Here is a 27,937-nt window from a genome sequence, read left to right on the forward strand (position 1 = left end):
CCCTTTGAAGTTAATTTCTGAGGTTTCATTGTGCCTTTCCTGGTTTCAACCTGATGCAGTCCTTGGTTTGTTTTGAATTCTATTTGTCAGAAATACAAACCATTAAAGCCCCAGTCACTGAAAGAAAAGTATAGAAAAACTGTGTGTATTTTATGAAAATTCTTAGGCAGAAAGCTAGCATCCATTATGCAGGAACAAGAAGAGGCTCTGTCTTCAGTTCTTGCTCTTTGAAAGTACACCAGCAATTTCAAGACACAAGTACAAAGAGAGATGAATGAAAAACACATAAGTACAATGAGCAAAATCTTTACTTTACAAAATTACTTATTCCTTTTGATTTAAAAAATAAGAATCTTATAAAATAACCCCAAACTGTAAATATTAACATAAGAATTTCTGAATATTAAAATTATTGGAAAATACAAAGCAAAATAGTTAAAATAGTTCTATAAGTGATATAAATGAAACATTGTAAGGCAAAGCATAAATAAAATAGGTAAATTTCATGTCAAGCATAAAATTTGCTTGACGATTTTTGGGAATTATTACAATGTTAATCATTTAGAATATTGTCCTTGTTTCATATTTGCAGATGAAAATAAAGTGTTCAATTCAGTTAAACACTTTGAGCTTTTTTCCCTTGTAGAGTTGTAGCTTTCATTCTGTAGGAAGCTGCCTCTGCATGGGAGTTTTGCGTGTGGGTGGGTTAGTAGGGGTAATTCTTTGAAACAGCACCTGGAAGGTTGAAAGAGTAACTGTGATGGGCAGAGAGACAAGTTGAACTGCAATGCAGTTGCAGAAGAAGCCTCTGAAGACCCCAAGGGGTTCTCTGAAGCAGGCATGCACTTTAAGGAGGTCCCAGTTGAAAAAATGGTGTGCAGCCCCTGTGTTGCGTCACTCCATTGCATCCTCGGGCACTGTTGTTCCTGAGGACAGACACAGCCTTATGAGAGTAGCTCCCTGCAGCCCAGCTGTTCCTAGGGAGGACCTCAGTCTTGAGTAGAGGGGAGTAATGCGATCTGGACTCTGTACAGCAGGTTTCTCCAAACTGTTGCCTTTTTCAGAAGCATTTCACGGTGACAGCATCCTCTTAGCCTAACTTTCCCCATCCTCTCCTACATTGTCAGTCTTGCAGTAGACGAATCTAAGAACCTGTGATTTCTTTAGGAGACAATTTAGGGGAGGGTGAGAGGACACTCTAAACCCTGCTGGCCTTACAAGTGGAAAAGAAGGTGGCTCTGGACCCCACTTGCTTTGATTTTGATTTTAAAGTCTTGTCCTTGTTCATAATCATTCTAAGAACATTATCTCTTGGGAGACCCAGGAGGATAAAACAGAACTACTCTGTAGGAATTATGGTTGGTAACTGTACAGCAAACCAAGTAATGTCTGTAACAGAACTTGTAAATTTTACTCTTATTATTGAAATTAATCAAAGGTCATTTCTTTTTTCCATAGAACATTGTGTTGCTTGTTTTCTCCATTATTCACAATGCTATATAGTTATGAGATATTGTTAATTTGTTTGTCTATTCATGTTGAAATATATTTGACTAAAATGCCTAATTAAAAAAATAAAAGTAAGTATAAATTACTATTAGACCAGTTATTATCAGAAGTGTTTAAAAATATGCCTGTGAATTCAAACATGTGGATATTTAACAATATTTAGATGAATGGAGGGTATCCAGGTCAATTCTCAATTTAAGATTATTTTTAAGCATTTGAAATTTATTAAGTCCTCTTATGCCTATAATTTTTTTTCTGATTCTGCTTTCACATGCCTTTAGTTCATCTAGTTTAACATCATACTAAAAGGAGTGATGTCTTAAATGTACTTTCAAAAAAGAAATCAGACTGCTTAAATTAAAAGTGAAGTAACTCTGTTTGTCAGATTTCACATCTTCCCTTCCTCTCATCTCTCTGTAAGCCTGGCTTTAGTCATTATTTTTACAGTTTACCAATACCAACACATTTTGTTCCTGTCAGCTCTCCACCACCCTATCCATGAGTGATGTGCCCTTCTCAAATTATGTTTTTCAGTAACTAAATTGTGTCCGGCTCTTTGGGACCCCATGGATTCCAGCATGCCAGGCTTTCCTGTCCTTCACTATCTCCCAGAGTTTGCTCAAACTCATGTACATTGAGCCGGCGATACCATCCAACCATCGCATCCTCTGTTGTCTCCCTCTCTTCTTGCCCTCAATCTTTCCCAGAATCAGGATCTTTTCCAATAAGTCAGCTCTTCAAATCAAGTGGTCTAAGTATGGGTGCTTCAGCGTCAGTCCTTCCAATGAATATTCAGAGTTGATTTCCTCTAGGATTGACTGGTTTGATCTTCTTGCTGTCCAAGGAACGCTCAAGAGTCTTCTCCAGCACAATTGGAAAGCACCAGTTCTTCGGCTCTTGGCCTTTTCTATGGTCCAACTGTCACATCTGTACATGACTACTGCGCAAACCGTAGCTTTGACTAAATGGACCTTTCCTGGCAAAGTGATGTGTTTGCTTTTTAATATGCTGTCTAGGTTTGCCATAGCTGTTCTTGCTTCAGATGTCTACTAGCAAATGGAGGTAACAATTTTTGCTAATGAGAAATACTGTACAATATTTTTTCATAACTGTTTTTATCTCCTCTGTCTCCGTGTTCATTCAGGCTGTCCTGACAACAGTTCTCATCCTGGATGTACTAATTCCCTGGGTGGATTTCAGGGCTGCCTGAGGCTCATTTCCATTGGCGACAAAGCAGTGGATCCCATATCCGTACAGCAGGGGGCGCTAGGGAGTTTCCGTGACCTCCAGATAGACACCTGTGGCCTCACAGATAGGTAGGCAATCTCACGTCAGCATGCCAGTTTTCAGGGTGTTTTTTGTTTGTTTGTTTGTTTGTTTTAATGTTTAATTGGAGGGTATTTGTTTTACAATGTTGTGTTGGTTTCTGCCATACAACAATGTGAACCAGCCATAAGTATACATGTGTCCCCTCCCTCTTGAACCTCCCTCCTTCCCCCACCCCATCCCACCCCTCTAGATTGTCACTGAGCACCAGCTTGAGTTCCCTGCATCATATGGCAAATTCCCACTGGCTACCTGTAAATATTTTATATATGGTAATGTGTATGTTTCAATGCTACTCTCTCAGTTAATCCCACCCCCTGCTGTTTTCGATTTTTGATAGTAGACTAGAAACAAATAAGCTGGTGAAAGGGAGCATATTTTTGCCCTTTCTCCATTCCCAATATTCCATTCCATAGGGGAAAATTATATTTATACAGAAAACAAAAACGAGAAACTTTAAGTAATCGTTTATTTCCAATGATACTTGTTTAGAATACACACTGTCATGAATTTTCCTTGTATATGCCTCCAGGCTACTGAATTCATACAGAATACTATTGATGCTGTTATAATTATTGATGACTGTATACTTTAGAAATTTCTAACACTTCAAAGACAGATTAGAATATTCTAAAGAGATATGGAGGACCCAGAAATAAAAATTCTGTGTGGTTAGCTGCATTCACCTTACATTCTCTATTCTATAGGAAAAATGAAAAGTAACTCTTTGATAAAAGTTGAAGCTTTAGGGATTTCTAGTGATGGACAATACTGAGCGACTTCCCTTTCACTTTTCACTTTCATACATTGGAGAAGGAAATGGCAACCCACTCCAGTGTTCTTGCCTGGAGAATCCCAGGGACAGGGGAGCCTGGTGGGCTGCTGTCTATGGGGTCGGACACGACTGAAGTGACTTAGCAGCAGCAGCAGCAGCAGCAGTGATGTGGTAAACACAGCAGAGTGGACAATATTCAGTTGCCACATATTGAGCAAAGTACTCCACTTTACTGGAGAAGATTAGAAAGGCAAAGCTTTAAAACAATAACATAAAAAAAAAAAACAATAACATATTAAAATTTCTAAGCATTACAACTTTACCAAAGTTATTTGTTAGCCATACTATCAGACTTGTAAGTAATTTTGGCTAAAAGGGATGGCTTAATCATCACACATGCACCTTTTTTCTGTGCCTAGTATGTCTGACTTTTCTGCAATAGCAGTGCATTAAGTTTGTGTTGAACAAATGTACACACCCCGGACATCCCCACACATCCACACATAGGGCACTTTTCAAAAGTTCACACTGCACAGAGTCCGTTGTGGAGTAAATCTAACCCAAATTTAACACTAATTGAAATTCCCTGTCATTCCCAATTAACTACAAGTTACAGCGCAATCTAGCAATGTATGAGAAGATCACAAATTCCCAGTATGTAAAATACTGACTCAGAAGAACTTGATGCTTTAATGCAAATGCTCATGGCTGTATGTTCACATTCTATTCATTTGTAGTGGAAAAGAAGATTTAAATAATTTAGACAAAACTCTCAATACTAATTTTCAGATTATAAAAAAAAATTGGCATAGGAACTATAGCATCATCTGTAGGTTTTAATTGCAGTCATTTCTGGAATCTTGAGTCTTGGGAGAGGGTTAGAAATGTTCTTTTGGACGTAGACTGCTGCCCTCACCCATGGGAATGACTTAGTAGGGCAAGAGGGTGAGAGATCAAGTTCACAGGCAGTAGCAGGGTTGTCACTTCAGTCAGGAAGCTCAAAGAAAGTTATTTTAGTGCCTGGAGAATTCCATCCCAGCATATGTTGCAATCACGATATTTTTCACACATAATGTTGGTCCCTTTGTGCATAAAAATTTCTTGTCCAAAAATAAAAAAGCAAACAAACATATCTATGTGTGTGTGACCAAAATAGAAAATAGAAACATTTTCCACATCACATTTTAAGAAGATTTTCAGATATATGTACTAATCTAGGGAGACTTCTGTAGTGTTAAGCTATCTTCTATAAAATTCAGGTTCCTCTGTAAGTGGGTATAAAAATAGCTGGGGGCACTTTGGATGGCCTGCTGCTGCTGCTGCTGAGTCGCTTCAGTCATGTCCGACTCTGTGCGACCCCATAGACGGCAGCCCACCAGGCTCCCCGTCCCTGGGATTCTCCAGGCATTGGATGGCCTATATAGTCACTAACTGTAATTTTTTATGGCTCAACATCTAAAGACATGTCCTTATTCTCCATTCTTCTTATTACCAAAAATGTTCATTTTCCTCAGCCCTTTAGTCCATACCTACTAACTGCATGTCCAATGTACCATGAAATAGATTCACTTAAAAGCTCAGCAAAGCAGACACCCACACCTGGGCTGTCTTTGGGCGCTGTGTACTGTGACCGGCCATCCGCCTAGCCCACGGCTCTGCCTGCCCCGAGCAAGTCTTAATGTGCTCAAGTGAAGCTGAGCTTTATTATTAAAATGCAGCTAGTTTTATAACTTCTATCCATCAGGCACAGGAATTAATAATTCATAGCGGCATTCCTCCTCACACTGCAAATACTGCAAAGATGTTTGAAATCTAAGGGGTGCTTAGAAAACCTTCCTGAGCCACACAAAGACTTGTGCTCATGACACTCTGCCTTCCTGTGGCTCTGATGTCACTTTACAGGAAAGAGCTCCCTGTCCTTTGGGACGAGGCTGTGGGGTAAGGATAGCAGTGAGGAGAGATCGTGTCTTATACTCTTTGGGTTTTGGCCATTAGGATTTCACGTGGTGTGACTCAGGCTACATAGCCCTTTTCAGGTTCCTCTTAGGCTCAAGTATTTGCCATCTGCAGTCATGGACTGTGTTGATGGGGTCACTTTTTCCAGTTCCACTGCTTTTGATCTAACATTAACCTTCTAAATGCTAAATGCAAAATTGTGAAACATACATCTTATTTTTTAAATAAATAATACATTTAAAAGAAAATTAATTACCACAAACTCAAACATTTGTTTTTGAAAAAATCTTATACCCAATTTTAGATAACCCTATAATATTCTTTATCATAGAAGAGTCATCTTCATCCTATTAAAAAGTATGAAATCTATTTAAGTGAGATTTTAGAGAGTTTCAACTTATAAAAAAAAAAAAAAAAGAAAAGCCAAGAAGCTGCTTTGTTCAAATGAGGTGCAAAGGGGATGGGCCATGCTTGGGTCAGGTCACCTCTTCAGCCCCAAGAGGATCTGCAGAACACCATCTGAAATACCACCACTCCAGATACTTGGTGACTTTGCTCTTGACTGTCCATTTCTTTAACTATTATTGTAATTTGCTGACTGTCAAATTATGGATAAGGGCTTCCCTGGTGGCTCAGTAGTAAAGAATCTGCCTGCAATGCAGGAGACTCAGATTGGATCCCAGGGTTTGGGAAGATCCCCTGGAGAAGGAAATGGCAACCCATTTCCAATATTCTTGCCTAAAAAATTCCATGGACAGAGGAGCCTGGCAAGCTACAGTCCATGGGGTTGCAAAAGAGACACAATTTAGAGATTTAAACAACAACAGCTAAGGTATGGATGCCCCATCCTATGCATTCACCTAGTAGACCTCTTCAGAAAGATAAACAATGTGGATACCATTTATTCTACATGTGAATCCCACTGGTATAAACTGATTTTGAAGCTCACAATCTTAAAGTTGACAAACGGGTTCTGAAATTTGTCAGTAATTAACAATAAGCATGTCCAGGAAATATTTCAAAAATCTAATATTTATCCTTTTATTTTTTTAAGTAAAAATGAGTTTGCCTATTTCTAGTTCTTACTGACAGCTGAGATTTTTTTCTATACTTTTCCAAAGAAAGCCAAAATAGTTGTTTGGTTACATCTACTGGAATTTCAGTGTTTGGGTGCATAATTTGTACAGTATTAGAGGAGAAAAAAATCATTAAATAGCCAGATGTTCCCTTTCATCTTTTGTTTTTCCTACTTTCTTCCTAATGATGTTTGCTTTGCCTTTTCTGATTTCCTGATAAGTGACTGTAGGGGAGCAGAGTGGGATGAAATGGGAGGTGTATGTTGATCTCTGTGCATTTCTACATGTTCACACAGTACTGTCTTCCAAGCAGAGTTCCTTTCATTACTATAAATCTCTCTTGTTCTTAGTACAATTTGTAGTAGTTTGTTATGGCACTAACAGAAAAATAATACAATATTTATGTAAAATTATTTATAAATTTATACACACATATTTTGGAGAAGGAAATGACAACCTGCTCCAGTATTCTTGCCTGGGAAATCCCATGGACAGAGAAGCCTGGTGGTGCAGTCCATGGGGTTGCAGAGAGTTGGACATGACTGAGCAATTAAGCATACACACACATTTTTTTTTTTTGAGTGAATTTCATATACTTGCCTGTATTGATTGAGTCCCTTACAATGAACATTTTTAATTAATACACTTCATTTTTTTAGAGCAGTTTTAGGCTTGCAGAAAGTATAGAGAGTTCTCCTCTATCTCCTCTTTTTCCAGTCTCCCCACACAGCAAGATGTATTTTTAACATCTTGCATTATCATTGTACACTTATTAGAATTGATGAACTGATACTGATACATTCTTGTTAACCAAAGTCCCTGCTTTACATGGGCTTCCCAGCTGGTAAAGAATCCACCTGCAATGTGGGAGACCTGGGTTCGTTTCCTGGGTTGGGAACATCCCCTGGAGAAGGGAAAGGCTACCGCTCCAGTATTCTGGCCTGGAAAATTCCATGGCCTATAGTCCATGGAGTCGCAAAGAGTCGGATAAGGCTGAGTGACTTTCACAGACACACTGATTTACATTATAGTTCATTCTTGGTGTTAGACAGTTCTATGGGGTTTTACAAATGCATACTGTTATGTCTTCACCATTATGGTATCATGTACAGTGGTTTCACTGCCCTAAAAATCTTACATGCATCACCTATTCAATCATCCCTCCCTTTTCCCAACCTCCGGCCTGGAAATCACCAATCATTTTACTCTCTTCATAGTTGTGCCAATTCCAGGATGTCATGTGTAGGAATCATGTGCTACATACATAGCCTTTCATTTAATAACATGAATTTAAGACTCTTCCATCTGTTTTGTGACTGTACAGCTCATTTGTTTTTAGTGCTAAACAATATTATATACCACCAGTTTATCCATTCACCTGAAGGACATCTTGGTTCCTTCCAGGTTTTCACAATTAGCAAAGTTACTATAAAAATTTATGTGCAGGTTTTTGTATGGAAGTTTTCAGCTCATCTGAGTAAATACCAGGGAGCCCAATTACTGGATCATGTAGTAAGAAGATGTTGAGTTTTGTGAAATATTGTCAAACTGCCTTACAGAGTGCCTGTGTCCTTTTGCATTCCCACCAAGAATGAATGAGAGCTCCTGTTATCCTCATCCCTGCCGATATTTGGTGTTGTCAGTGTCTTGGATTTTTGCTTTCCTAACAGGTCTGTAGTGTTATCTCATTGCTTTAATTTGCATTTCTCTACTGACATATGATTCTGAAGATCTTTCTGTATTTTTATTTGCAGTCTTGTTACCTTCTTTAGTCAGGTGTCCATTCACATCCTTTGCCCAAGTTTTTAATTGGTTATATTCTTCTTGTTGAATTTTAAGTGCGTGCATGCGTGCTCAGTTGCTGTCGTGTCAGATTCTTGCAAACCCATGGACTGTATAGCCTGCCAGACTGACTCCTCTGTCCATGGGATTTTCAAGACAAGAATATTGTAGTGGGTTGCCATTTCTTTCTCCAGTTCTTCCTGTATTTTATACCCCAATCTTTGTTAGATACATGTTTTACAAAAGCTACCTATTAGTCTGTAGCTTATCTTTTCATTCTCTTAGTGTGATTCATAGAAAAGATTTTTTTAATTTTACTGAAGTGCGGATTACCATTTTTTTCTTTTGTGGACTGTATCTGAAAAGTCATTGTCAAACCAAGGTCACCTAGATTTTCTCCTATATTATATTCTGAGAGCTTAACTGTTTTGCATTTTGTATTTAAAAATTCTGAGATCTAGTCTGAGTTCACTGTTGTGAAAGATGTAAAACCTGTGTTTATAATATTATTTTTTTGCATGTGGAGGCCCAGTTGTTTTAGCATTATTTGTTGAAAAAATTGTCCTTTCTTCAGTGAATTGCCTTTGCATCTTTGTTAAAGATGAGTTGACTACATTTGTGTAAACTTGTTTCTGGACCTTCTATGCTGTTTCCTTAGTCTTGTTTGTTCTTTTGCCAGTGCCACATGGCCTTGATTTCTTCTGTAGCTTTATAACAAGTCTTGAAGTTGGGTAATGTTAGTTCTTTGATCTTTTTCATTTTTAATATTCTCTTGGATCTTTTACTTTTACATATAAACTTTAGAATTAGTTTGTTGACATCCATAAAATTACATGCAGTGATTTTGATTAAGATTCTTTGCCGCTATAGATCAAATTGGGAATAACTGAAATCTTGACAATTTTGAACCTTACTCTCCATGAACATGGAATATCCTCACTTATTTAGATTATTTTTGTTCATCAGAATCTTATAGTTTTTCTCATATAAATCTTGCATATGTCTTGTTATATTTGTATCCAAATATTCTATTTTTTGATGGTGTTAATGTACGTGCTGTGTTTTTTATTTTAGGTTTCAGTTCATTGTTCATTTATAAGAAATAATCCTGCACCTTTGCTCTCATCACTTATTAGTTTCAGAAGTTATTTTGTTTATTATTTCAGAATTTCTACATAGACAATCATGTCATCTGTGAACAAAGATAGTTTTATTTCTTCCTTCCCAGTCTACATATCTTTTATTCCATTTTTTGTCTAATTGCATTAGCTAAGACTTTCAGTATGATGTTTGAATAAGAGTGGTGAGAACAAATCTTTGCTTTACTCCTACACTTAGAAGAAAGCATTTTTGCTCCTATACTTAGAAGAAAGCATCTTGTTTCTCTCCAATAATATGACATTGCTCTAGGATTTTGAAAGGTTTTTTTTAATCAGTTGATGAAATTGTATTACTAGTTTCCCTAGGTGTTTTGTTGTTACTGTTTTTGTTTTGTTTTTTTTTTTATCATGAATTGGTGTTAGAGTTTGTCAAATACTTTTTCTGCATCTATTGATGTGAACTTATAGTTTTTCTTCTTTAACTTATTTGTGTAATAGATTGCATTAATTTTCAAATTATTTTTTTCAGATTTTGGAGCAGCCTTTATACTTGCAATAAATTCCACTTGATTATATTGTATATATTTTTATACATATTTGAATTCAATTTTCTATTACTTTGAGGATAGCATTTATTTGTGATAATGAAAAATTAAATAACCTCTTACAATTAAAATTTTAATCTTATAAACAAACATTAAAATCTCACCTTTGATTTTGAGAAGTGAGATGTAACAGTGTCCATGAGACATAAGTGGTTATTTGGTTTACCTGAGTGATTTTGTGGTTTATTCAATTACATGGGGAAAAATAAAAATAAGGCCCTCAGTCACAAGTGCTCTCTAATTCCTGAGGGCATTTTCAGTCTGACTAAAGTTGATGACATTCAGAATCCCTGGTACTGTGATACTACATGGATAAAAAAAAAAGTGTCTCCATTTTCCTGCCTTCTTCCCTTCTCTTTAAAATGTTTTCTTATGTACTAAGTCAACATGGCAATATATTACAGTGTGGTATACATAATACATCAGCTAGTTTTGGCTGCACAATAGATTATCTTTAAAACATACTAGCCCCAAACAGCAGCTATTTGTTTATCTCACAATTCTGTATTTGCTGCTGGGCTCTCTTGTGCATCTGTGGTTGCCTGAGGGTTCAGCTGACAGCTGAACTTATAATCCTCCCATTCACTTGTCCTATGGTTTAGAACCCACCAGAGTGACTGGACCACATAAACCAACCCAGGTTTCTCCATGTGGTTGTGCTTTCAGGGTTCAAAACTCAGTAAGAGAGAAAGCCCACTGCCTGGGCACTTTTCTAGCCTCTGCTGTGTCAGTTTGCTGACGCCTCATTGATCCAAGCAGGTCACACGCCCAACCCTGATTCAAGATGGAGAAGTAAGCTATACCTTCTGATGGAAGTATCTGTAGGTCGCACTGCAAGGACATGGAAGCAAGGACAGAAAATGTGCTATTTGTGGCCACTGCAGGCAATTTATATCCTTAGTCATGTATGAAATTAATCTTGCCTTATTTGTGAAAAGGCAAACACGTTTTCTGATGTAATGAGATGTGTAGAAAATTTGCCTATCATAAATACATGACAGCTGGTAGCATCTAATGGATTTTTTAGTCTGTAATTGATATTACATTTGGAAATTTCTATGACAGACCCAGCAAGTGTTGTCCATGTTAAGTTTTCTGGTCAATTCACTGTTGTTATCTATCTTTCAGTACAACATTTTAAGATACAATTTATCATCACCAAATGTGAGAAACAGTGCTGTGTCTGCTTTCTCCTAGGTGTTTGCCCAGCTACTGTGAACATGGGGGTGAATGTTCCCAGTCCTGGAACACCTTCTCCTGCGACTGTGCACACACTGGTTACACGGGTGCCACCTGCCATTCCTGTAAGCCTCGCACTCCTTTGTCCTGATTTCCATGTAGCTGTTTTTCTTTCCATTATTTTGTGTATATGTGCATGTCTGTGCAACTCCGTGCTAGAAAGCAACAACAAAAATAGTTACTTTAGACATTAATTTTTGTCTGATTTATTTAATTTTTTTTACCTTTTATACTTTTTATTTTGCATTATTTCATATGAGTGGTAAGGCAGCTTACAGAAATACATGTATCCTAAGACAGGAAAAATAGTAGGTGAAAGAAAATAAGGATAAGAAAAGAAAATATAGTCAAAGGTAAAAATAAAATCTAGAATTCATGTTTTATAAACAACGTGTATAAAATTAAGCAGGAAGAATCTCAGCAGTGCAGGGTGGAAGCTAACCTGATTGGGTTTCTCAATATCAGTAAGAAGCCAGGTGAACACTCGGGTCCCTTTGGAATCTTGATGTTCTTTGTGATGATGGTGGTGGTTAATATACTGGAACTTACCATGTACTTGCATAATTCTAGCTCTCTTATTTCAACTCTTTTAATCCTTGAAACAACTCTAGGAGATAAATGTCCAATTATCTGTGTATTGCACTTGAGAAGCTAAGTTGTTTACCCAATGTCACACTCTCGATCACCTCTCACTGGTGTTTCTTTTGTTTGGAACATCAGTCTCTTTTCTGAAGAAGTAGTCTTTCATCTTTAAAGCTAACAAATCTTTATGGAGAATAATCCATTATCTACAAGAAACTTATGACAGAAAGCCCTGAAATGTCCTTGGTTTTCTAATTATTGGCTGTTGTTTAAGCTTTTGTTTTATTGTTTTCCTTATTTCCTTTTCATTACTGACACTTCTGAAGCTTTCTCTCATAGCACCCCTCCCTTTTGGTCTTTAGAGACAGCATGATATGAAAATTCACTCATCTCACCGCATTCAGTCCCTCCTACTGGGAGAATACATTGCACTGTTAAGAACTCTTCCCTGTGAATTATTTAATTGTATTTCCACATAAGGGAGAAAGACAGAAATTGGACTGGCATAAATTTGTCATTTTGGGAAGTGTATCCCAGGAAGGCAGGCATTGGGGTGAGAACCCTGAGTCCCCACCACTACCAGGGTTCTGCAGAGGAACTCCAAGTCTCTTGGAAGACAAAGGGAGATGATTCATGCCTTAAATATCCCCTAAACAAGTTCAGCCAGAGCAATCCTACCTGCAACTCAATTTGCTATACTAGTGCCAAGTAAGAATTTACCAGAATAACTATTTATTTGAAAGGACCTAGACATCTGGGAAACCTGAAGCTAAGTGATTTTGCCCAGTCACAGTTTGGAATAGGGTAATCTCTTTCTTAGAGTGTTCTGCATCATACTTATATGAAGAAGATACCAACTGAATATTAATGATTAAGGAGTGATGGCTAAATGCTATCAGTAACTGTGATCTAAACATCATTCCAAACAACTCTGTATCATAAAGATTTAAAACTAACAGATATATATTATGTATTTTATATATATTATACATCCTGTTACACATATGTTAGGTTTTTTGCTTGTGGCCCATGATTTGGTCTAATAATTGAATTGACTTTCTTGGAATTCTGCAATTGATCAGTCACATGAAGATGAGCTATTACCAAATCAATGTAAGTGATCATAAGACCATTATTTTGGAGTCTAAGCACACAATTAGTACATGTGTATGTTCTTGTTTAAAGCAAGTTTTCTCCTAAGTCATTCCTCCACTACTCTTGTTTTCCTAGGCAATTGCAGCCCCAACACAACACAGACACTGTTATCAATCTATGTGTATCCCTCTGGACACTTAGGTGGTTATAACCATGTGTATATATGATAGAAATGTCAACGTGAGTGGCCAAAATGCAAGCATGGTGGAAAAGCAATCCAAATTGCTTTTCCATCAGTGTCTCTGTGTCTATCAGTGTAAATGATGGTAACCATGCTGTTGAGTTGGGGGAAATCTAACTTGATACATTTGATACTTGGCCATATTTAATAAAAGGATTTTTTCCTTTACAGAATCTCTGGACAAAAAGCATTCCCTTCATGTTCTTGTTCTTTGAGATGCGAGAACAACCACTCCTAAACTTCTCCCAGGATTTTTCTTGATTATTTGAAATAAGCAAAGTTAGAAATGTAGGTAATCCAGTCATTATAGCATGGCATAAAGCCATATCCTACTAGGATCACTCTAGTTTGTGGATCTTGTCTAACTACCACCTGAGTCTCTCTGTGTGGATGCCAGATTGGATCCTTAGAGCTGACTTAAAGACCCAGTCCAACTCTGTGCCAGAATTAGTGCCACACTTCCCTCCCAGCAGCCGTTAGCAGCTTTTCAGGTTTTCAAAGGGTCTTTCCTGTCAAGGTAAAGGGGGATGCTCAAGAAAGCTGTTACTTGACTGATCATTCATTTAATGCATGCTGAATATTAATTGAGTTCATCATCTACAGATGCTAATCACTTGCCTTGTAAAACATTCATTGTATACATAGAAAATTCATTTATGAATTAGGATAAATTGAAACTACAAAGAGACTTTTCATATATATTATATATATTTCTTTGAATTTTGATTTTCTTGAATAATCATTTCCAAAGCATTTTAGGATGTTTCTTTTTAAAATGAACTTTAAAAACGGAATGAAGTAGAGCTGCTGATTTGTGAAATCCATCTCATTGAAAAAAATGCATTTCATGTGGAAATTGTCTTAAGTAAACAAAGAGTATAGTTACTGAGTAATTTTTTTAAAATAGCATGATTATTAGATAATAACATATCATTTAGGGAGATTAAGCCAATGCATTTCAGATGCTTAGATATTGTGAAACAGCAAAGAATTAGACTAGAGTAAATCCAGTTACCCTGATTTTGACAGGAATTCTGTGTTTCTAGAGCATAAGGTATTCAGATCCACATGTCCCATAGTGATACTTCTTAAAATCTTTCACTCTGTGCCTGAGAATCTTTATGCTACCCGAGTGAAACAGGGGAACACTCCTCTAGAGAATATGTCCCTGAGAGCAAGGCAGAATGAGTGTTACTGGGGAAAATATCACTTAATTAACAACATGGAGGGATGCATTCTATTGTCGTTCCTGTCTGAGATCTCTGTCCTCTGCAGCTCTCTACGAGCAGTCATGTGAAGCCCACTGGCACAGAGGAAACTCTTCAGGGCTCTATTATATCGACTCAGATGGAAGTGGCCCTCTGGAACCATCCCTGGTATATTGCAACATGACAGGTATGCTAATAAGCTTTTTTAATGACAAACTCATGTAGCTGTGTATGAAAAATCCATATGCAGTAAGCACAGTTTACCTAGTGGCAGCTTTACTTAGATGTGCATTTTGATTGTAATTGTAATATGATTGTTAAGAAGTATTAAATGTAATGTTCTAAAATAGTTAAGAGGTGGTAATTAAAAGTTATGTCATTATTTTCCTGGAAATGTTCTTTATTTATGCAAAAATTAGCAATAAATCACTGTTTATTAATCTACAACATAAAAGGGTAAACTTTATTTCTTAGTTCATGTCAATAAGTGCCAAAGTCTTAGGAGAATGTTCACTTCTTAAATTTATGAAAATATCCATTTATATTCTTTTGAATCTGTAGTCAGGTGAGTTTATCTGTGTGCATGTGTGCTAAGTCACTTCAGTCATGTCTGACTCCTTGTGACTCTATGGACTGTAGCCCACCAGGCTCCTCTGTCCATGGGATTCTCTAGGCAAGAATACTGGAGTGGATTGTCATGTCCTCCTCCAGGGGATCTTCTGGACCCAGGGGTTGAACCTGCATCTCTTATGTCTCCTGGGTTGGCAGGAAGATTCTTTACCACTACCACCTGGGAAGCCCTGAGTTTATCTAAGGAATAATAAATGTTTCTAAAGTGTATATGGACTTCCCAGGTGGCACAGTGGTGAAGAATCCGCCTGCCAATGCAGGAGGCACAAGAGACCTGGGTTCAGTCCCTGGGTCAGGAAGATCCCCTGGATTAGGAAATGACAACCTACTCCACTCTTCCTGCCTGGAAAATTCCTTGGACAGAGGAGCCTGATGGGCTACAAGTCCATGGGGTCACAAAGAGTCAGACATGACTGAGTGACTAACACACACACCAAGTGTATAACTTCATCTAATAATACTATTCATGTGCAACTATGTAAATAATATTTCATCTTCCTTAAAAACCTGATTATTAATATGTGTTAAAGGACTTGTGTTTACATAGTGTTTATGACGCCTTTAATTCTTTAAAACTTTCTAATTTAAGCTCTCTGCCTAAATGTATAGGAGCACAAAGGACCAAAACTTCCACTGCAATGAATGACAACTGCCCTGATGGAACTGATACAAATTTTTTATACCTCTTCTCTACCTGTATCTGTATGTGTTTGTACCCATAAATTTTTCTCCATGCTCATATAAAGTTTGCCCAATAAAGAGGACAAAGCTCCTTTAGAAAACTTTCTGTTACTCTAGCAGTGTAGCCCTAACAGATACTTCAACAACCACAGAATTTGAGTGCAAATTCTGAGATAATTATCAGAAAAAAATCAACTATATATGGTTCTTAGGTAACTATAAATTAGTTATAATTTGGTTTCTCTGTTGTTATGGCTCTATATCACTGGGGAAGGGTTGCAGATCTCACGAGGAGATTATTTATGGGTAAAATTATAATGATGGTTTGTGAATAGCTTGCAATCTCAATGTGGTTTTTATATAAATACCTATTGTCATTCCATACATGAAAAAAATCTAAGCATTTTTGGCAGTGGTTAATATGTGATCTGATCTAAATTCAGTCAAATATGTATTCCAGTCCCAAAACCACCCCCGAAGTTGTTACAGAAGATGCAGGAACTCCCAGGGCATTGCACTGGGTGTGAGTATGGCTGTTTGGGGCTTTTAGGCAAATATTTTATCATAAATACTGACCAGAATATTGCAGTGTGATGACAGAGTTAAATACATCAACTTACTTTTACTGAAAGATATGTGATCAGTGAAATATGTGAAGAAACGGCCCAGGGGATCTTTCTAGATATACTGGATTCCAGTGGTTTATAACCTTCAAGTGATTCGATTTCTGCTTTGATTTGCTTTCATTACCATGACTCAAGTGAATGCCAAGAATAAAGAAAGCTAAATAAAGAAGCTAGCATCCCAATAATACATTTCCTTTATATCAATTAGGTTCTTAATTATCAAAAAGTCTAGGGCATGTTAAAGATTTTCATATATATTATCTTGGGTTAATCCTATGAGCAGAGTTCCATGTACACTGAAAAATTCCAAGAATCATAGAAAGGTAGCTGCTGATGCTGCTAAGTTGCTTCAGTCGTGTCCGACCCTGTGCGATCCTATAGACGGCAGCCCACCAGGCTCCCCAGTCCCTGGGATTCTCCAGGCAAGAACACTGGAGTGGGTTGCCATTTCCTTCTCCAACGCATGAAAGTGAAAAGTGAAAGTGATGTTGCTCAGTCGTGTCCGACTCTGTGTGACCCCATAGACAGCAGTCTACCAGGCTCCTCCATTCATGGAATTTTCCAAGCAAGAGTACTGGAGTGGGGTGCCATTGCCTTCTCTCATAGAAAGGTAGAAATAATCCCAAATAACATGTCCCAAGATGAGTAAAGTTTCAAAGGTATTTGCTGATAATTAACTGTTGGCAGGCTTGGTAAGGCTGAGGTCAAGTTTATAAGTGTGCCAAGAGAAATAACTGAGAGCTGATTGCCTGATCTTCTCCAGTTTATGGTTGTAATAAAAGAGAAACATTTTAATCATCATAGTGAACACATGATCTAAGCTTTGCCATGAAGCTTTAGTTGTGCATATTTCTAAAGCCCATTTGGAGTGTGTAACTATCTCAAAGGTGTTCTGTTTTGATACTGATTGCTGCAATAGTGGATACATTTTGATTCCCTGGAAATGCTATTACCTCTTCAGAGTGAACCTAGGTCCCTACCACCATAGACAAGAATAATTATCAAAATGCAAAGGGACAGTAAAAACAAATGCTCAGCTTTTGATTTCAATTAACTTAGGATAATACTTGATGATATATAAGCATGTTTTTCTTACCCTAGAGATAAGAAAGAACCTCTAAAAAAGGGAGGGAAAAGGTAAAATCTACTGATTACCCATCCTGATTAATTTATACACATGATGGCCTTGAAAACTGTCTGCCAAGGACATGAATCATTCCCTTTCCCAGGGTGACGTGAAGAAATGTCCAAGTTAAGGCACAAAACTGAAGAGATGCAAGAAAACTTTTTTTTTTTTTTTTTAACGAGGATATATTCCTTTAATTTTGGGAACTGGAAAATTCCTTTAATTCGGTCTATGCTTGTATAACACAAAGATGACCAAGAATCCACCAGCCAACCCCCCCCCCGCCCCAATCTGATGTTCAGGCCTGTTTGTAAGTGGCCGGCCACACACGTGTGCACATGGCTATTAGGTAGCTTTTCCAAACAACTCAATGAAAAAAGGTCGTATTTATATGTATAGAGATTGTATATATATATGTATGTATGTAGATAAAACCATGGCAATCTTCATTCCAGCCCAACATAAGAAATCACACACCCGGTGCCACTCACCAAATACCCAGCAAATGCAGGACATGCCATTCGAGGGTCTTGTCTGCTCATCATGGGCAAGAAAACTTCTGACAACATTGAACACGAGTGCTCAGCGCCTGCCCTGAGCCGACACAGCTGGGGTCATAACAGACGGTGAATCTGAACACCTCCCTCCCATGGTCTGGGGCACTTTTTTGGGTGGGGAACCAAACCCTTGCCAGAAGCAAATCAAATACATGGCATGTTATAAGGCAGTGGGTGCTGTGAAGTGGAACAAAGCAGGGAATGGGGCACAGACTGCAGAAGGAAGGGTTACAGTTTTAAATAGAGAGATCAGAAAAAGACTCAGTTGGAAAGTTGACATTTTCACTTATTACATCAAAGCAGTGGCACTGAGACAAGAGGAGGTGGAGCCTTCACGGGGAGGGAGCAGACAAGGGCAGAAGGCCTACAGCCACAGGGAGCCTGGCCTGTTGGACAGACCCAGGTGGAAGGACCAGGAGGTGGCCTTTCCTCAAGTCATGTGGCTGGAAAGGGGCTGGTCCAGATTTCACACAGTTATGACCTTTAACCATCATGATGCACCAAGGGGAGGCAAGGAGACCAGTTAGGACTTTGCTCTAGTAATTTAGCCAAGATGGTGGTGATGGTGGGGAGCAGGGTAGGAGAGAGGAGGAGGAGAGAAAGATTGCTTTAGAACCACCCGACTGGATATGGACAGAGAGAAAGAGAGGCATCAAGCAGGGCTCCCCTGTTTGGATCTGACCCCTGGAAAGAAGGTGCAGTTATTGTTTATGGAGATGGAAGGACCATGTTTTAATGGAAGACCAGGATTCCAGTTGTGAACATGTGAAGTTTGGTTTGCCTGTTGGTCATGTAATTAGATAGTAGGGATCTCTTGTTTATAAAAACAAGTGTAATATATCTTCTTAAAGCTTACTGGTTGGTTATAATATCCTTGGCGATACAAACTTTAAAAAATATAATTTGTACTGTGATTTTACAAATTAACCTGACCAGCAGGCTGTTATTTGCTTTACTGTCACTAGTGGACACAGTCCAGCAGGATGAGGCTTTTCCAGGTCCCTACATGTTTGTCCCCCTAGGGAAGCTCTGCTTTCTACAGAAGGATCCTTTGGCAGCATCCAGGAAAGGCTGTATTATTATTATTAAGCTTCTCTACAGATGCTTAGGGTTTTCCAGGTGGTGCTAGGCTAAAGAACCAGCCTGCCAAGGCAGGAGACATAAGAGATGTGGGCTTGATCCCTGGGTCGGGAAGATCTCCTAGAGAAGGGCATGGCAATTCACTCCAGTATTCTTGGCTGGAGAATCCCATGGACAGAGGAGCCTGGGAGGCTACAGTCCATGGGGTCACAAAGAGTCAGACAAGACTGAACACAGCACAGCCCAGGGATGCTTATTTGCACACAGGTTTAGAAACCACAGTTGTGAAGCTGAGGAGCTTTGATTTCAGTGAGCACAGCCTCCTCTATCTTCAAAAAATTAAAACAGAATGGGAGTAAAGGGCACCACACAGTGGAGAAATAAAACTAATGGAGATGTAAAATTTTGGTGCTGCTATTTATTTCACAGTCCAAGCAATTATTCTGTTGTTCCTATTAATGTAGGTTGCTGTGGGTGAGGTTGCACGATCCATCATTGAATCCTTGTGGCTATGATTTGTCCACAATGCAACAAGAATTGTTCACATGTATTAAGATAAAGTCTAAGACATTAATTCTCTAAAGTAAATATTTTCTAAACACTCTAACTTAATCTTGGAAAGTTTTAAGAGCTCTAAGGTGTATGTGTGTATGTGTTCATGAAAATCATTGCTAATAATTTAATGATTTATGTTGGTATGTAAATGTCTATTATTAAAGCATACTTAGTAACTATGCCTTTATATTACATTGCAAATGAACAAACATTAAGTCCAGATTATTGTATCACTATGACTTTTGCATAATTAAGTTTTTTAGAAAAGTTTGTGGTTGCCTAACTCTTACCTAAAACTCCTGAAATTAGTGTCGTCTTGTTCTATGTGAAAAGATTAATATTCTAAGAGTTCTATAATTGCAATTAAGGTAGAGAATCAAATGGATCATGGAGCTGGAGTGCAAGAGTTAAATATTTCAGTGAAGATTTCCAAATAATATTAAATGCCAAGGATTTTTTTAAAACTCAAAGCCATAAAGAAAGCAGTGGCATACAGGCCAAATGACCAATGACTACCTCCAAAAGCTAGGCAACAAAATATTTAACTGAAAAATTTAAAAATCCAGATTGTTCCTAGAGAAAATCCAAAGAATGAGTCAGGGTTATAGCTCAGTGGTAAAGAATCTGCCTGCCAATGCAGGAGACTTGAGTTAGATCTCTGGGTCTGGAAAATCCCCTGGAGTAGAAAATGGCAACCCACTCCAATATTCTTGCCTGGAGAATCCCTTGGACAGAGGAGCCTGGTGGGCTACAGTCCATGGGGTCACAAAGAGCTGGACACTACTGAGCAGGCACACACACATAGCTAAACAGTTCTTACTGATCCAGGGGTCACATGAGTTGCCCTCAAAGTCTTTGTATTGATAGAAGAAAGATCTTAGGGTCCTGATTCTGTTCTTCCAACCTGGAAATATTTATGTTATAGTAATTTCTCCTTCTCCATAGGCTGCAGTGCCTGTGGACAATTAAACATTCTTTAATTATTCAAAAAACAAGTACTAACACTTGGAAAAATATACCCCAAACAAAATTCTAAACCAATGATTAAAATTAAATCCTTGGTAATAGCCTTCAGAAATGTAGTCCTAGGACCTACAAAAAAATCCTATAAAATGACACTCTTCAAGTCTTTTTTAGCACCTTTAGTACTGAGACATCCACAACAAGACAGAAAATGAAATATTTTGAATGGACTGCTTGTGAAATTTGTTGATGGGTCTATTCCCTTTCTAAAGAGAAGGAACAGAACATGATTTCTTTGATGACAATATGAGGAGGGTCAATATCTCTCCCCACTGAGATGGAGATGACTGTGTCCACACTATACCCAGGATGTTATTATTAGTCACTCAGTCAGTCTAACTCACTGTGACCTTATGGACAGTAGCCCTCCCAGCTCCTCTGTCCATGGAATTCTCCAGAGAAGAACACTGGAGTGGGTAGCCATTCCTTCTCCAGGGGTTCTTCCCAATGCAGGGATTGAACCTGCATCTCCACATTGCAGGCAGATTCTTTACAAACTAAGCCACCAGAGAAGCCCCAGGGTAGTTGTTTGCTATTATAACGTCATAGTTGTGAGGTTCAGAAACTGGGTCTTAGACAATGCACTGTGAGAATGACTGTTGCTGGAAGAAAAGGGGTTGCAGTCAGAGCAGTGACTCAACTTCCGGTCCATAAGAATCCCTGGAGGCTTAATGAACAAGCTGAGGACTGGGTCTATTGCCTCCCTGACCATTCCCCCTTCAGATCTTAATTTATTGACTACTGCTACTGCTAATTCACTTCAGTTGTGTCCGACTCTGTGCGACCCCATGGACGACAGCCTACCAGGCTCGCCCGTCCCTGGGATTCTCCAGGCAAGAACACTGGAGTGGGTTGCCATTTCCTTCTCCAATGCATGAAAGTGAAAAGTGAAAGTGAAGTCGCTCAGTTGTGTCCGAATCTGTGCGACCCCATAGACTGCAGCCTACCAGGCTCCTCCATCCATGGGATTTTCCAGGCAAGAGTGCTGGAGTGGGGTGCCATTGCCTAACCAGTTAATAATGCAGAACTTTTTACTCATTATTATTGTTGAGTCACTCGCCTTCATGCAAACCAAGCAGTTGTGTTTCTTTTCTTGAGACATAGTTGATTTACAAGGTTGTGTTAATTTCAGATGTACAACAAAATGATTTAGTAGTACAGACATCTATATCTATTTTTTTCAGATTTTTTCCCCTTATAGGTTATTACAAAATATTGAATATAGTTCCCTGTGTTGCATAGTAGGTCCTTGTTGATTATCTATTTTATATATAGTAGTGTGTATTTTGGAGAAGGCAATGGCAACCCACTCCAGTACTCTTACCTGGAAAATCCCATGGACAGAGGAGCCTGGTAGGTTGCAGTCCATGGGGTTGCAAAGAGTCATACACGACTGAGCGACTTCACTTTCACTTTTCACTTAAATGCATTGGAGAAGGAAATGGCAGCCCACTCCAGTATTCTTGCCTGGAGAATCCCAGGGACTGGGGAACCTGGTGGGCTGCCGTCTATGGGCTCGCCCAGAGTCGGACATGACTGAAGCGACTTAGCAGCAGCAGCAGCAGCAGTTTGTATTTTGTTGTTGGTTCAGTTGCTCAGTTGTGTCTGACTCTCTGCAACCCCACGGACTGCAGTATGCCAGGCTCCCCTGACCTTCACTATCTCCAGGAGTTTGCTCAAACTCATGTCCATTGAGTTGATGATTCCATCCAACCATCTCATCCTCTGTCACCCCCTTCTCCTCCTGCCCTCAATCTTTCCAGCATCAGGGTCTTTTCTAATGAGTTGGTTCTTTGCTTTAGGTGGCCAGAGTATTGGCGCTTCAGCATCAGTCCTTCCAATGAGTATTCAGGGTTGATTTCCTTTAGGATTGACTGGTTTGATCTTGCTGTCCAAAGAACTCTCGAGAGTCTTCTCCAGCACCACAGTTCGAAAACATCACTTCTTCAGTGCTCAGCCTTTTTCATGGTCCAACTCTCACATCCATACATGACTACTAGAAAAACCATAGCTTTGACTGTCCAGACCTTTTTTGGAAAAGTAATGTCTCTGCTTTTTAATATACTGTCTAGGTTTGTAGTATGTATATTTTGAATCTAAAAAATGATACAAATGAACTTATGTTACAAAATATAAATAGACTCATAGACATGGGAAAGAAAATTGGTTACCAAAGGTGAAAGTAGGGTATAAATTAGGAATTTGAGGTTAAAATATATGCAATTGTGTTTCTTCAACAGCCATTTTCCTGTGTCGGAAACTGTGTCAGGTCTCCAGCACTGTGGTTTAGCAAAGGGCAGTCAGTCCAGTTGTCTTACACACAACACAAGCTATTTTTGGAGCATGAGAAGTAGATTTATTACTATAAGAACACTTATAAGAGATGTAAGCAGTAAAGAGAGGGGATTCTGCCAAGCTATTTTTTTTAAGTCCTTTATAGGCTGGGTGCTGATAGCCCCATATGGCTATGTGTTTAACGTTAGTATAGATTTTCTTCCTTTCTTCTCTCTTTTGCTTGAATTCCTGTCTTGGCATAACCAGACAGCTCCCTTTTCAGTTACCCATTCAGTTCATACATTTATTCAATCATACACACTTTATACTACGAAGTTGCAGGCACTAAGCTATATGTGAGGAATGAAAGGGAAAGTAACTGTTCTCATAGACCTTCAGATGAATGAGATAGACAGATGTTAATTCAACTAACGAATAATGTTATGAATATCATTAGTTCTACATTTCCTATTTTAAGTAGATATCAGCACTTGTTGGAAATTTGTCAAAAAGAGGTGGTAAGTGTAGACTGGAGAGTTCATTCATGAGTAAATGCATAGTTGCTGCAACATATATTTTCTTTGCTTGTAAAAAGTTGGGATTTCATTGTTCTCTGCTCTGCTCTTGAAAATTGAGATTGGCAGGAAGCATAGCATTATTGTGCATTCATTACATGTAGCAAGTTTTGTTTGGAACTAGTGTTTCTTACAAAAAATGTTTTAAAGTTGAAATGTTGGAATTTTTAAGGAAAATGAAAGAAGAGCTGCACTTTGATGATTATCATACATAGTGAACCTGCATTTCTTTTATACTGGCTTTTGCCTGGAAAGAACTCTTTTCCACCTCCACTGGGGAGACATTATTCTGACTTGCCTCTTGACACTTCTAAAGGTAGTTTGTAAAACATGCAGCGTGGTGTGATTGGCAATGCAGAATTTCTGGGGCAGGACTTGTCATTGTGCCCAAAGGGTTAAAAAACAAATGCTTCAGAAAAGCTTATTTTCCTGCTTTTCTGTCAGCCACACAGTCTGCCCCAACCTTGTGGGTGGGCATAGTGAATGGTCTGGATGAACAATAAAAATATAGATGCTCAGAGGGCCGCTAGGCCAGAAACATGCCAGGTTCACGGCCTTAGCATTCAAAGGTGGCTAGAATGATAGCATTTGGTCTTCAGCATTTACTAAATACGGAATTGGAGTCTCAGAGATTTTTTTTTTACTTTTCTAAGACCATTCCTCCCCTGTGGCTCAGCAGTAAAGAATCCTCCTGCAATGCAAGAGATGCAGCAGGAGCTGCAAGTTCAATCCCTGGGTCAAGAAGATTCCCTCGAAAAGAAAATAGCAACCTACTCCAGTATTCTTGCCTGGAAAACCCCCCGGACAGAGGAGGCTGGTGGGCTACAGTCCATGGGGTTGCAAAGAGTTGGACATGACTTAGTGACTAAATGAGACCATAGGTTATAACCCATATCTCTTATTGACCATGACCCTGTACTCTGTCTGTATCTAATTTTATGAATGAATTATATAATGTGCTCTTTGAGAAAATTATTTTGCTCTGGAGCTGTATGATGGGCTGACACACAAGGGGAGATATTAATATCTTCCAAAAACTGAGCTCCTAGGAGGTTCCAGATATGGGGCCAGGCACATATATGTATTGCCTGAAGACAATGTAAGTCATGTTGAGTAAATGTCCATTGTTGCTAAATAGCAGATGTCTGTCCTTATGAATGAGCAGACACACATTCAATGTGGCCTAGTAAGTGAAAGCATCATCCTCTGAAATCCCAAGAAAGAAGGCTGTGAAGTAGCTACATTCCCTTGAAGCTATCAAGTTGTATCCTATAGCATTTTCTTGTGTTAAAATATTAAAGTAAGCCAGAAAAGCCTCAAGGCCCCAGAATTACGGCAGGAACGGCAACCCTTATAAGGATGCTCCTATAAATATTAATCAGGAGGGACCCGAGATGTGGGGCCAAGATGAGTGCCATCTCTGGGCCCCCCAGGGCCTGGCAACTGTCTCCCTAGAGCTGTCATCGCTTCTCTTTGGTAAAATGCACACACCAGTCATCCTCAGCTTTGACAAACAGATGACATGGCAGGGACCAAGGCCTCTGCAATCTAGGGCAGGGCCAGGTGAGAGCTGACCATCTTCCTCAGGACACCCTCTGAACATCTGGAGTAGTGGGCTTGGCCTTTACTGGCCCTATGAACACATAAATGACCAGGATCCAGTTCTATTTTTGTTGGAAATATAGGAGAGGGCTCAGGTGAGTAAGACTGTCTGGAAAAATTACAGACCTTAGCACTCTGAGAAGTTTACTCAGAAAGCTCAGTGACTTACACTGTATTACTTAGAAATGTGTGGCTAAATTACATAGTTTCGTGAATTTAGTTTTGCAAGTGAGTTTTTCTAGACTTCCATTTCCTTATCTGTGTGGCAAGAGGGTTGAGGTGAATAAAAATGAAAGCTAGTTGTAATGATATTTCTCTCTGTATAGTAGTAACACAATTTTTAAGAAGGCTGTCTTGGGTCTCTATTGTTGTTGTTCAGTCCCTAAGTCATATCTGACTCTTTGCAACCTCATGGACTGCAGCATGCCAGGCTTCCCTGTGCTTCATGATTTCCCTGAGTTTGCTCAAATTCGTGTCTATTGAGTTGGTAATGCCAGGCAATCATCTCATCCTCCTTCAGCCCCTTCTCCCCCTGACTTCAGTCTTTCCCAGCATCAGGGTCTTTCCCAGTGAGTCGATTCTTCACATCTGGTGACCAAAGTATTGGAGCTTCAGCTTCAGCATCAGTCCTTCTAATGAATATTCATGGTGGATTTCCTTTAGCAGTGATTGGTTTGATCTCGTTGCTGTCCTTGCTGTTCATCAAGAGACTCTAATTCTTCCTCGCTTTCTGCCATTGGGTGGTATCATCTGCATACCTAAGGTTATTGATATTTCTCTACTGTAGTATTCAGATTATCTTTGTGGGTTCAGGAATGGCTGCTAGTGTTTACATCTGTCTATCCTTATTTATTACCCTGATTGCATCTTCTTGACTAGCCCTATCTGGAGATAGATGTGACAAATTAAGTCATCTGTCATTTTGCCTTCTCAGTCTTCTCAGAACACGTACCCTCTTCTCATCAGAAGAAACAAAGGCAGATGGCTTAATTTTAAAAAATGTTCTATTTGGACACAAATGCAAAATGCTGGGCTCGATGAATCACAAGCTGCAATCAAGATTGCCAGGAGAAATATCAATAACCTCAGATATGCAAATGATACCCCCCTTATGGCAGAAAGTGAAGAGGAACTAAAGACCCTCTTGATGAAAGTGAAAGAGGAGAATGAAAAGGCTGGTTTAAAACTCAACATTCAAAAAACTAAGATCATAGCCTCTGGTCCCATCATTTCCTGGCAAAGAGATGGGGAAACAATGGAAACAGTGACAGACTATATTTTCTTGGGCTCCAAAATCACTGCAGATGGTGATTGCAGCCATGAAATTAAAAGGAGCTTGCTCATTGGAAGAAAAGCTATGACAAATCTAGACAGCATATTAAAAAGCAGAGACATTACTTTGCCAACAAAGGTCCATCTAGTTGAAGCTATGGTTTTCTCAATAGTTATGTATGGATGTGAGAGTTGGACTGTGAAGAAAGCTGAGTGCCGAAGAATTGATGCTTTTGAGCTGTGGTGTTGGAGAAGACTCTTGAGAGTCCCTTGGACTGCAAGGAGATCCAACCAGTCCATCCTAAAGGAAATCAGTCCTGAATATTCACTGGGAGGACTGATGCTGAAGCTGAAACCTCAGTACTTTGGCCACCTGATGAAATGAACTCACTCACTGGTAAAGACCCTGATGCTGGGAAAGATTGAAGGCAGGAGAAGGGAATGACAGAGGATGAGATGGTTGGATGGCATCACCAACTTGATGGACTTGAGTTTGAGCAAGCTCCAGGAGTTGGTGACAAACAGGGAAGCCTGGCATGCTGCAGTCCATGGGGTCCCAAAGAGTCACACATGACGGAGCGACTGAACTAACTGAACACAAATTGGACTTCATTTCAGGCATCTGTGGGAAAAGGAATTTTTACCTTCACTTTCTTTGAGGTTAATTTCCAGATCATGAGTGATGAACCTACCAACTATAAAGGCATCAGATTTTTCATAATGAAGCCTTATTTTCTGTCTACTTCTCAGAGAAATAGAAATGAGTATAGTAGATATGCTTTCAATGTATATTTACCTGAATGTGTAAAATAAAGAGCTGATTCTTTTTCCATAACTGATTGTTTTGCTATAAAAGACTCCTTGTATAGTCCAGAGGTCTATTATAAAGTGTAAAATGTGTTGCCAGTTGCAAAGTGGATATAACTTGGCAAAAAGAAAAAGCAAATCAAACTGAAGGATAGCATATGATATGGTCGGTGTGATTACTATGAAACATCAAACCAAACCAGCAAATTAACTTGGCTACAGGTTCATTTGTCCAGGCAAAATGGTTGACCAAGTGCTACCAATGGTCTCCCTGCTCCTGTGCAGAGGAAAGACCCCACTGAGTTCGATTAACATGTTCTGAAAGGGTCTAGTTTAACGATAGTTCAAAATTCGTGTTTAAATTTGCCCATGATTAAAAAGTAGCTCAGTCAGTAAAGAGTCTGTCTGCAATGCAGGAGACTGGGTTCAATTCCTGGGTCAGGAAGATCCCCTGGAGAAGGAAATGGCAACCCACTCCAGTATTCTTGCCTGGAGAATCCTACAGACAGAGGAGCCTGGCAAGCTACAGTCCATGGGGTCGCAAGGGTCAGACATGACTTAGCAACTAAACCACCACCACCACCAAAATTAGTTACTTCAGGTCCAAAGCTGTGCTTCAGACTACCTTGAATAAC

At 39.0% G+C, this 27,937-nt stretch overlaps 1 protein-coding gene across 2 annotated transcripts in view; it reads left to right on the plus strand.

Moving 5' to 3' along the window:
• LOC129650319 (contactin-associated protein-like 3) overlaps positions 1 to 27,937 on the plus strand; it is a 171,594-nt gene that overhangs the window by 86,637 nt on the left and 57,020 nt on the right. For both annotated transcript variants that reach the window (XM_055578662.1, XM_055578663.1), the window contains exons 8-10: positions 2,654 to 2,825; positions 11,327 to 11,433; positions 14,562 to 14,681. In XM_055578662.1, the coding sequence (XP_055434637.1) occupies positions 2,654 to 2,825; positions 11,327 to 11,433; positions 14,562 to 14,681 (399 nt within the window). The remainder of the gene's footprint in view (positions 1 to 2,653; positions 2,826 to 11,326; positions 11,434 to 14,561; positions 14,682 to 27,937) is intronic.

Source organism: Bubalus kerabau, chromosome 4 (assembly GCF_029407905.1).
Source record: "Bubalus kerabau isolate K-KA32 ecotype Philippines breed swamp buffalo chromosome 4, PCC_UOA_SB_1v2, whole genome shotgun sequence".
Classification (NCBI taxonomy): Eukaryota; Metazoa; Chordata; class Mammalia; order Artiodactyla; family Bovidae; genus Bubalus; species Bubalus kerabau.